The sequence below is a fragment of the Choloepus didactylus genome, chromosome 13 (genome assembly GCF_015220235.1).
Source record: "Choloepus didactylus isolate mChoDid1 chromosome 13, mChoDid1.pri, whole genome shotgun sequence".
NCBI classification, from domain to species: Eukaryota; Metazoa; Chordata; class Mammalia; order Pilosa; family Megalonychidae; genus Choloepus; species Choloepus didactylus.
This window is the reverse complement of record NC_051319.1, coordinates 60094344-60106539: the sequence shown is the minus strand read 5'-3', so window position 1 is coordinate 60106539 and position 12196 is coordinate 60094344. Positions and strand designations below refer to the sequence as shown.

The following is a 12196-nucleotide window of genomic DNA, read 5'->3' as shown; positions in this document are numbered from 1 at the left end:
TCTCCTCTCTGCTGGGCTGGCTGCTCTCAGATTCTCTGGTGTCTGGTCTCAGTCCATCTATGGTTGGAGTTTGGATCAGTAGAATGAGTTTCCGATAAGGGCTGCCACTGCAGTTCTCCCTTGTTCCCGGAGCTGACAGCCCCTCCTCCCACGGGACTGAGCCTGGCAGGGAGGGGTGCGGGTCCCCTGGCCGCAAAAACACACATTTTTCACTGATCTCAGCAGTTCCACGTTTTCATGAGTGTTGTATGAAGTATGCCCAAAGTCAGATTGCTCTGTGGTGTCCAGTCCACGCAGTTCCTGGCTTTCTACCTACTTCCCTGGAGGAGTAATTAAAACATACAGCTCACCAGTCCGCCATCTTGCCCCGCCTCCCTGCATTGGATTTTATGTTAGTATCAATCAATGAGTTTAATTTTAAAAATAATTTGAAAAGTAAACCTTAATTATTTCTTTTCCTACATGAATATCAGCTGATTTAATATCACCCCATTAAACGGGCCTCTTTTGGTTGGTCAATATGATAGAGAAGCTCTGCAGGTAAGAAGTATCCAACATATTCCACTCTATCTGGGGTAGTGTCATAATGGTACTGCCCACTTTCTCCATGATGACTAAAACAATGAGTGTGTTCCAATCGCAAATCCAATCCTGGGTCTCTGGATACAAAAACTGGCAGACAAATCAAAGCAGCATTCATCTCATAAAAATGCAACCATTTATTCAGATCTTCATCAGTGTTCAATGAGCAGGAAGAAAATTCTGGGGGGCATAATGTGAGTCTTCACTTTTCCCTTCTGAATTATGAAAGTATCTCCCATTCCTACAGGCTTATCTTCATAATATTTTTTGAGTCTCTCTCATACAAATCACAAAGTTAAGTTCTCCAGTTCTTTTGGCCTTCACCTCAGTGATCTTGCCAGGTTAGCCGTCACTGGCAAAAAGATAAATGCACACCCAAAATCATGATATTTCTCACTGTATTTCTTTAGCAGGTACCTTCCATCTACAGAGTTAATATGAGCAAAGTAACTTCCATTCACAGGAGGTTTGTGTTCACTTTCTGTTTGAATAACTGGCATAAACTCAGAATTGAATCCAAGAGTCTGAAATGGGCCTGCTCCTGCTCCAAGAATAAAAGCTCCAGGCAGCCTGATTTCTGTTGCAACCTTATTCAAATTATAAACTTTTTCTCATTTTGCAAGAGGAAATAAGTAAGGCACACCTACTTTGGCAATTCTAGTTCTCCCACAGATGACTTTTGCAGGAAAGGAAAATGGTTCCTTAGTCAAATCAGGGCAATCAACTACAGAGACCTGGACATCAGCAAAGGACATCTTTTAGTCCCTTCTGCAAAACTCCAGTGAGTTCTTTTAGGTCTGGCACATGAAAACAAAACTCAAGCCATTCTCCTTCTTCTTTAGGTGCAAGGTTATACAAATAAAGTTATTGTAGGCCAATTGTCACAAGACTTCACATTGTAGAAAGCATAACAGCTGCCGACTGAACTCAGTGAAGTCTTTACCTTAAAGCTTTTCATTTCCTCAAGTAAACACCGTATCTTCCTGCTCTGCCTACTACTAATCCCTTCTCACCTCCCAGCCCAAACTGATTTTTACTTGACTAAACAATAAATCTCAGATTCACTGTACAAACTAATTTAAAGAACTAAATTAAAACCTAGTACGACTTACTCAAAGACTGAAGGCAGTTCAAAGAAGAAATCAGGTTCGAATTAAAGGAAAATTCTATATGGAGGTTGGTATATATATTTGACTTCAAGAAAAACTTTTTAAAAATTCTACAATTTTAGTTTAGTTTTTTTTTTTTTTTCTGGCTGAAAATTAAGAAAACAGTTTGCTTGGTTCCATCAGAGAAGACCAATTTATGAGCACTAAATATGGTCACTAGTGCTTAAATTAATGTATTCTAAAAAACCAAATTCTAGATAGTGATATTTTTCAATTCTCAGGTTGTTACCATTAGAATAACATAAGGACTGTTCTAAACTGCACTATCCCTGTAGGTCTTCACAAGGGTGGCCAAAAGACCGTCCAATATCAACAGGTTTGTGTTATAAAAATGCAGATTCCTGAACTGGGGACATACCAACTCAGTACTTCAGGGGTAGGACATGGAAATTTGTATTTTTAATAAGTCGTTCAACATTTTTAACAACCTCTCTAAATTTTAAACATACTCGGATTTGGGAAGGGTTACTATTGGCAGGGCTTATCCAGGTACATTCTGATTTCCTAAATTAGGCACGGAGTTGTTAGACGCTAATACTGACAGGAAAAAATGGTCAGAAATTGTTGTAAAGGAAAATGTCAGTATAATTCTGAGCACCTAAAAACTGAAATTCAGTTCAACTGAAAATTGAATTCAGTAAATGACATAACTCTAATTACATAACAATAAAATATAAGATAATATGGCTCTAATGTAACAGAAATTTGTATCCATGAAATAATTCATTCTTTTGATTGCATTAATTAAGCATATTTGAAACCAATTCAAATAGAAAAGTTCCAAGTATTTATATTGTTTCATTCATCAACCAATTTACTAAGTAGCAATTAGCAATGCTCAACATAAACAAGTTAAGAGTACCATTATTTAATTAAATTGGTATCATCAATATGATTAAAGACTTCAGGTTTCTGAAAATTTCTTTTCATTTTATAGATATTGTGGCAGCATTGTGTTTACCTTTATACTGCCTTCAGCAGATCCTGTAACAAAGTACTCTTCAGTTGGGTCAACTGCAATGGCTTTAACTGGAGAATCATGGCTCTGGAAAAGCTGTCTCTGTTGTCGTTGGTAAAGGTCAAATACACATGTGAAGCCTTTTCTGCCACCTGATAACAGTAGCTGATGTTTTGGAGCATATGCTAAAACTGTGGCTCCACTATCATGACAGGTAAAAGCTGAAAGAAAAAAAAAAGTTAAAAGCAAAACAAAACAAAATATTTAAACCAATGTAAGCATGAAACATCCAGCTTCTGCCCAAAGTGGTAAAATTTAATAGATTTACCCTTCCACTTAAAACAATTAAGAAATCAAACAAAATGTAGAAGCCAATGGTTTGAGACACTGAGCATCTGGCAACAAAGAAATGATTTCTCTTAAGAAATATAAACAAAATGAGTAAATCCTGTGTTTGCCCCAGCTTACTACATACAGAGTTTTTGGCTAAGGAGAGGGAACCCAGGTTGAGCCAGGTTCCTGTTCCTACCAGTCAAAGTGGAGAGCCTCATTATTTACAAGGCACTGGGTCGACTACTCAGAAGGATTTTGGCTCAGCAGTGGGAGAAAAATTGGCCACAAAGCAAGTACTGAATCAAGAAAATGGTAGGAAAAGCTTGGGGTGCCATTGCCCCCACCCCAGACCCCCAACTCCAAGTGGAACTAGCTTGTGTCTTCAGTGCAAGTTCCTAGCCAGATTCTGGTGTGAGCAAAGTAACCCCTATGCACATACTGGGGTTCCTTAAGACTAAACCAGGGCATTATTCTCTGGCTCTCCATCCAGAACATGCCCTGCACACAGAAGCAGCCTATAAACAGTTAATCAATGTAAGAAACAATCAAATCAAAGTGGCCTGGGAGAAAGGATTGACAAATTTAAGACATAAAATAGAGCACCCAGCAGTGGCAGGAAGTTTATTTGGTAGAGAAAAGAGGGGGCATTCAGATCCCCGTAAGTAGGGTGATTCTTAAGGCCACAAGCACATGCCCAGGACAAAAAATGTGCTAAGAAAAGACCAGAGAGGATCCTGCACTTTCTACTTGGGCTGATCTTCTTGGTAGGAGGGCTAAGCTCTGAAAGAGAGCACCATCCAAAACAGAGCCAATTTGGAAAGACTGTGAAAGGTGTTTTTTGGCATTGGTTTGTTTCCTTTTCATAGTTCCTGGCACTTAGGGAAATCTATCATATCACCAGTTGGATACAAATTTAAGGAATAGATAGCTCAGAGAATAAATTTCAGACTTAACACATTAAAATGTTAATATGTCTTGTGTGCACTAAAGGATGACAAGATAAACAAGGAAAGAGGAAATGATAACTCAACCAAAGGAACAAGATAAAACATCAGAAATAATCAATGAAGAACACAAGACTTTGGACATGCCATAAAACAGACTATAAAAAAATGATCTTCAGTACGGTCAAAGAGCTAAGGAAATCAATCACAGAGGAAGAACTAAGGATATCAGAAAAACGAATGTATGAATAAAATGAGTCCCAGTAAAAAGATAGAAAGCATAAAAGGAACCAAACAAATACTGGAGTTGAAGAAACTGAAATACAAAAACAAAATTCCCCAGAGAGGTTTAAGAACAGATTGGAACTGGCAGAAGAAAGAATCAGTGAATTCAAAGGCAGGACAAGTGAAATGATTCAGGCTGAGGAGCAAAAAGAAAGAAGAACTAAAGTAAACAGAGTCTAAAATACCTGTACAACACCACAGAGTGGACAAATATATGCCTTATGGAATTCCCAGAAGGAGAATTAACAGAGAAAGAGGCAAAAGGAGTTTCTGAGGAATCATGATAGAAAACTTCTGAAATTTAATAAGAGACATGAATATATACATACAAGAATCCCAATGAACCACAAATAGAATAAACTCCAAGAGATCTCTGCCCAGACACTTTATAATCAAACTGTCGAATGCCAAAGACAAAAAGAGAATCCTGAAAGCACAAGAGAAAAGCAACGTGATTCAAGGCTGACTTCTCATCAGAAGCCATGCAGGCAAGAAGGCAGTGGGATGAAATATTTAAAGTGCTATTAAAAAAATGACTGCCAACTAAAAATTTTATACACAGTAAATTGTCCTTCAAAAATGAGGGAGAGATTACGACATTTATTTCCAAATAAACAGAAGCTGAGGGGGCTCATAAGCTCTAGATCAGACCTACTTCTACATGCAATGCTAAACGGAGTTCATCAGACTAAAAGAAAAGCACAAAAAACAGTAGAAAAGTGACATTAAGAAATAATGATCTCTCATGAAGGAAACCACATGGGAAAGTGTTAAACACCATTATTATTGCATTATATTTTGGGGATGTAACTTTTTTTTTAGAATGGGAAGCTTTGGATTCCTTTACATGTTCATGATATGTTAAAAGAACCTTCATCAAAATGAAACATAGGAAATCAATCTTTGACTTCAGTCAGATGTTTCTTTGACTATTAAAAAAAACACATTGGCAAGGGGAATTCATGTAATACCTTACAAGTTCTAGTTTAAAAGTACAATGTCCATCTTTGGGAATTGCTGCCAAATTCACTCTAAATATGACAAATGCTGTCACACAATTAAAACAGCATACTGACACACATGATTACATAAAGCTCTCTTTTAATTCATAAACCTTAATGAATATACAGTACCTCATTTTAAATAAATGGCTCCTTTAAACAGATAATGGTGATTATATTATAACTAGTTTCCAGATTTCTTGCATTCTTGTAAAAGCCAAGAACCTAGTTTCAACACCCATATTAGCATTTGAGTGTGGTTCTCTTACCTTAGATAATAAATATTATAATTTGTTTTTACTCTCATGGAGCACTTGTAAAATGGGAAATTCATACATTCAGCAATTTCTCCAAAGTCGCTTTATGTGACTTTTATTTTTAGTTTTAGAATATAGACATTTTGTAATATTTTTTTGCAAACACAATTTATACATCCCATAATACAAGTGAAAAGGGGAGATTTCACCAAGGGTGCCAAATGTCCTCTTTGGCAGACTGTCCTGCTCTTTAGTGTTTATAACTTCTGTATGGGTTAATTTTTGGGAGTCTCCACTCTGCAAAGGCATCTCTGTTCTAATTCAGTACTGGCTCCCCTGAATGACCATGTCCTTTTTGTCTAGTGGGATATGGCAGACCATGGTTTCCATCAGAAAGACATCAAGATCAGACCCATATCAGGTAATTGGGCAGCTATAAAGGTGACATGTCGCCTACTCCAATCATGTCATTCCCACTGTTTTCTATACTGGACAGTGGCTGATGCTATTGAGTTTTTGGTTTTTGAGAAAAAGCTTTGAGGAGAAGTGTTACCCTTCACTATCCCAGCTGCAATTTACTTGCAAAGGCCAGAATTACCATGGGCTGCCAATTGTAACTGAAAAAATAAAGCTATGTCATTTTTTGGAAATTAGACATTTGTGGAGGCATGCAAATAGTGCAGTATAGTCTGGGGCATGTTCTTTCTTTCCCAATATCAGTTGCAAGTTCTAAGTGAGATGACAAGCCCCCTGGGTCTTTAAAATGAAGAAATGAAAAGAGTCCTGCTCCACACAAATTAATCTTTATAGATGATTAATTCAGTGCTAGTTTCACAGTAAAACACTGTGTTCCAATTTCTGAATCATCCTTACAGTCACTGGTAGCAAGAACAGATAAAGATGCAGTCTGTCACTCCAGACAGAATATAAATTTGTTCAAAGCTGCCTCATTTATGAAGCAAACATGAATTGTTACCCATCAATGTATGAAAGTAACAGTGTTGAGATAGTAGCCACAATGACACTTTTCGAAACTCTCTTTTTCTTGCAACATACTTATCTCATTATCCTCTTCATTAATCTGTATTTTTTCAACTGCCCTTCTAAGATTTGGTTGTTCATCTTCCAGTATTAGGCTCCAAAAGCAAACCAATTACAACAGAAAAGAATGCTGGTAATGGCATGGTTGCCCACTGTAGGTTGGAGTCTCCAATGGAATTTGAGGCATTCCTTTTATTGCTACTGCTGTCATTCCTAAAGAAGCTGGCTGCAACAGAGGGGTAACATAAATGGTTTTGTAACACAGGAATCTTTCTCAGGTCCTAAGTCAAAGAAAGCACACATTCACTAGTTTCAGATGCCACCATAAAGTCCTTGATGGCATCAATGGATCTATTAAAAATTCTGAAGAACTGTTCCAGAATCAATTGCTTGTGTTCTGCGTTTTTAGGCGGCTTTTTTACATTCTTAGGTGAGGGTTCTTCCATGCACTCCACAAGGTCATCCACTCTTTGCACCAGTCTATGACAGAATAATTACTTAAGCCTTCTGAAAACTTGTCCAGAAGCTCAATCATGCTGTCAGTTGTTCCACCATCACACTTATCCAGCAATGACTAGGCAAGACATCCATCCCAGGGATATAGTTGAGGGTTATCATATAATCTTTTGGAAGATATGCCACCAATCTTGTAATGTCTTTTACATCATTGGTCACATGATTCCCGCTGATACCTTTGGTTTTGATGAAAGGATTAAAGAGGAGCAGTTGAAGATAAATGCAAGTGATAATCCAATTTTGTGTCTTCTTTATAAGGAAAGAGAGCACTGCAATCCAGACCAGGCAGTGGTGTGGCAACTCTGGTTGTTCTGGAACTCCAGCATGTTACATGGACAGTAGTGGCATTTAGCCCATGCATCGGGCAGCACAAGCACAGGGCCCTCTCTATGGCCTATACTTCCAGTGGCGGTGCTGGTCCCAGCACCAGGTGGCAAGAGAAGCCTGGGATGTAACTCCTTTTTACTTGTTACAGGATAAATGCATAAAGAGTAATGTTGAGAATTTTTGCGTCTATATTCATGAGGGAGATTGGCCTGTAGTTTTCCTTTGTAGTATCTTTACCTGGTTTTGGCACTAAAAGAGTGATGTTAGCTTCAAAAAATGTCAGGTAGGGTTCCATTTTCTTTAATATTTTGAAAGAGTTTAAGTAAGATTGGTGTCAGTTCTTTTTGGAAAGTTTGGTAGAATTCCCCTGTGAAGCCGTCTGGCCCTGGGCATTTATTTGTGGGGGAAGCTTTTAAAAGACTGATTGGATCTCTTTGCTTGTGACTGGTTGGTTGAGGTCTTCTATTTCTTCTCCGGACAGGCTAGGTTGTTCATGTGTTTCTAAGAAATTGTCCATTTCCTCTACATTATCTTGTTTGTTGGTGTATAGCTGTTCATAGTATCCTCTTATGATTTTTAAAATTTCTTTGGCATCCACAGTAATGTCCCCTCTTTCATTTATTATTTTGTTTATTTGGGTCTTCTCTCTTTGATTTTGTCAGTCTAGCTAAGAGCTTGTCAATCTTGTTTATCTTCTCAAAGAACCAACTTTTGGTTTTATTTATTCTATTGTTTTTTCTTTTTGTTTGTTTTTTGTTCTCTATGTAGTTTATTTCTGCTGTATTCTATTGTGTGTTTTTTTGTTCTCTATGTAATTTATTTCTGCTTTAATCCTTGTTATTTCTTTTCTTCTGTTGGTTTAGGATTAGTTTGCTGTTCATTTTCTAGCTTCTTCAGTTGTCCCATTACTTCTCTGATTTTAGCTCTTTCTTCCTTTTTAATATATGCATTTAGAGCTGTAAATTTCCCCCTCAATACCGCCTTTGCTGCATCCCATAAATTCTGATACATTGTGCTCTTGTTTTCATTCATCTCTAGATATTTAGCAATTTTTGCTGCTATTTCTTCTTTAACTCACTGATTGTTTACGATTGTGTTAACCTCCAGATATTTGTGAATGTTCTAAATGTTTGATAGTTATTGACTTCTAGTTGTATTCCATTGTGATCAGAGAATGTGCTTTGAATAATTCCAATCTTCTTAAATTTATTGAGGCTTGTTTTGTGGCCCAGAATATGACCTATTCTGGAGAAAGTTTGTGGGCACTAGAGTAGAATGTATATCCTGGTGATCTGGGATGTAATGCTCTATACATTTAAGTTGAAATCACTTATCAAATTGTTCAGGCTTTCAATTTCTTTATTGGTTCTCTGTCTGGTTGATCTATCTACAGTAAAGAGTGATGTACTGAAGTCTCCCACAATTATTGTGGAAACATCTATTGCTTCCTTCAGTTTTGCCAATGTCTGTCTCATGTACTTTGGGACACCCTGATTGGGTACATAGACATTTATGATTCTTATTGTCCCTTTTATTAGCATATAGTCCCTTTTATTAGTATATAATGTCCTTCTTTGTCTGTTATGACATCCTTATATTTAAAGAGTATTTTATCTGAGTTTAGTATTGCTACCCCCGGTTTCTTTTGGCTGTAGCTTGCATGGAATATTTTTTTCCATCTTTTCACTTGCAATTTCTTTGTGTCTCTGGGTCTAAGATGAGTCTCTTGTAAGTAACATTATTGATGCCTCATATTTTAAAATCCATTCTGCCAATCTGTATCTTTTAATTGGGGAGTTTAATCCATTCACACTCAATGTTATTACTGTGAAGGTAGTTCTTGAATCTGCCATCATATCCTTTGGTTTTTATTTGTCAGATATATTTCCTCCCCTCTCTATTTCCTTTAATGTATCCTGACTAAAACTCTTTAGTTCTGTACCCTTATCCATACCTCTCTCTCCTTTCTATTTTTCCTCAGCTGGTAGGGCTCCCTTTAGTGTTTGTTGTAGGGCAGGTCTCTTGTTAGTAAATTGTCTCATCATTTGTTTGTCTGTGAAGATCTTAAACTCACCCTCGAATATGAAGGAGAGCTTTGCTGGATAGAATTCTTGGTTGGCAAATTTTCTCTTTTAGAATTTTAAATATGTCATAGCACTGCCTTCTCACCTCCATGGTGGCCACTGAGTTGTCACTACTTAGTCTTATGTTGTTTCCCTTGTATGTGGCAAATTGCTTCTTTCTTGCTGCTTTCAGAACTCACTCCTTCTCTTCAGTATTTGACAATATGATCAGAATATGTCTCAGAGTGGGTTTATGCGAATTCATTCTGTTTGGAATTCATTGGGCATCTATGATTTACAATATTTATGTCATTTAGAAGAGTTGGGAAGTTTTCTCCAACACTGTCTTTGAATACTCTTCCTACTCTTTTACCCTTCTCTTCCCCTTCTGGAATACCAATGATTCTTATATTTGAGTGCTTCATGTTGTCCGTCATATCCCTGAGATCCATTTTGAATTTTTTGATTTTTTTCTCCATTCTTTCTTTTGTACTTTCACTTCCAATCTGCACTCTTCCAGTTCACTTATTCTTTCCTCAGCTTCCTCTAACCCAGTACTGTGTGTATCCAGAATCTTTTTAAGTTGATCAACAGTTTCTTTTATTTCCATTAGATCATCCATTTTTTTAATTTACTCTTGCAAATTCTTCTTTATGCACTTCTAGGGTCTTGATGTCCTTTATTTCCTGAGCCATGGTACTGGTGTTTGTGATTACTTCTTTGATTAATTTCTCCAAGTTCTGTATCTCCTGATTTTTTAAAATGAGTGTTTGTGTTATCCATATCTTCTGGTTTCTTCATATGCTTATAATTTTCTGTTGTTTTTGGTCTCTTGGCATTTGTTAATCTTGATAGTGTTCTTTTAGGATATGCAGGCTTATTTAAACAATTATCTATAATTTGACAGAGCTACGGCTTGATGCAGTGCACCTTCCCTGACCTACCAGCAGATGGTGCACCCGAGCCACCTCTTATCCTCAATCCAGATCTCCCCAACTACGTTTATACAGCGAGTAGGGGTCCAAAGCTATTGCATTTTAAAAATTAGCTTCAATGTAGTTATTTTAGGTTATTTGGTTTTTCTTATATCTTGTTTGATTATGGTTTGTTGACTTTCTTGTGGTATATTAGGAACATGTTTGAAGTAATGTAGCTATTTTAGATTATTTGTTTTTCTTATTCCTTTGGATATGGTTTATTATTTTTCTTGGGGTATGGTAGGAACATGTTGGAAACAAAGTAGTGTTTTTATGTTATTTGTTTTCCTTATTCCTTTGCTTTGTTTTGTATGAAATGTGTTTTTTTTTGGTTGTTTAATTTTTCGATAAATAAAGTTTAAAAAAAGTAATGTTAAATCTATGATTTTGGATGCACAACATATCAACATACAATTTTGTCAAAAACAACAAAAAGGTGTGGGGGGGCAGAGGGGTATAGGAACATACATTGTGCATGTTACTGAACTTAAGTCAGTATCAAATCAAATGCGACTGCTATAGATTTAGGAGGTTAAATTTAAGTTATATGGTCACCATAAAGAAAATACCTGAAAAAACACACACAGAAGGGACTCAAAATGGTCCACTACAAAAGATCAAATAAAAACAAAATTAGGAAGTAATGGAAGAACTGAGGGTCAAAAAAGGTATAAGATTTACAAAAACCAAACAGCAAAATTGCAGAAGAGAGTATAGCATTAGCATTAGTTACTTGAAATGCAAATAGATTAAATGTCCAGTGGAAAGGCAGAGAATGGCTGAATGGATAAAAGAGCATGAACCAAGAGACTCACCTCAAATTCAAAGACACAAGTAGACTGAAAAAAGAAAGAATTGGGGGAAAAAAAACAAATAGTAATGAAAGGAGAGCTGGGGAAGGTATACTAATATCAGACAAAACAGACATTAAGTAAAAAATATTACAAAAGTCAAAAGAGGACAGTATATACCGATAAAAGTAGTCAATTCAACAAGAAGATATAACAGTTAGAAATATACATGTACCTAACAGCAAAGTCACAAAATATATGAACCAAATATTGATGGACTTAAAGAGAGAAATAAACGGCTCTACATTAATAGTAGGAGAATGCATTTAATAGTAGGAAAATTCAATTCAATGGATTATACATCGATAGATTAGTAACAAAACAGAATACTTGAACAATACTATAAGCCAACTAATCCTAACAGACATATATAGAATACTTCACTCAACAGCAGGAGAGTGTACATTATTCTCTAAATAAATGGGTCATTCTCTATGATATACCATATGTGGGTTCATAAAACAATAAATTTAAGCACACTGAAAAAAATGATATGAATCTCAGTCAACCACAATGTGATAAATCAATAACAAAGTAGATCTGGAAAATCTACAAATATATAGAAATTAAATGATACAATCTTATACACCTAGGGGGTCAAAGAAGAAATTATGAGGGAAATTAAGAAATATCTTATCTATAACAAAGTTAATAAGTGAACTTAGCAAAGTGGCAGGGTATAAGATCAACACCGAAAAGTCAGTAGTGTTTCTATATCCTAGTAATGAATAGGAAGAAATCAAGAAAGAAATTCTATTTACAATAGCAACTAAAAAATCAAGTACCTGGGAATAAATCTAATCAAGGATACTGAGGATTTGTACATAGAAAACTAGAAAACATTGTTAAAAGAAATCAAAGAAGACCTAAATAAATGGAAGAATGTTCTGTG

The 12196-nt window shown here is 36.2% G+C and overlaps 1 protein-coding gene and 2 pseudogenes across 7 annotated transcripts in view; all 3 read right to left on the bottom strand.

Annotated features, from left to right (window-relative positions):
• DMXL1 (Dmx like 1) overlaps positions 1–12196 on the bottom strand; it is a 211726-nt gene that overhangs the window by 21000 nt on the left and 178530 nt on the right. For all 7 annotated transcript variants that reach the window (XM_037802218.1, XM_037802220.1, XM_037802223.1 and 4 more), the window contains one exon: positions 2713–2930. In XM_037802218.1, the coding sequence (XP_037658146.1) occupies positions 2713–2930 (218 nt within the window). The remainder of the gene's footprint in view (positions 1–2712; positions 2931–12196) is intronic.
• On the bottom strand, positions 319–1659 carry LOC119508562 (annotated as a pseudogene).
• On the bottom strand, positions 4170–7708 carry LOC119508370 (annotated as a pseudogene).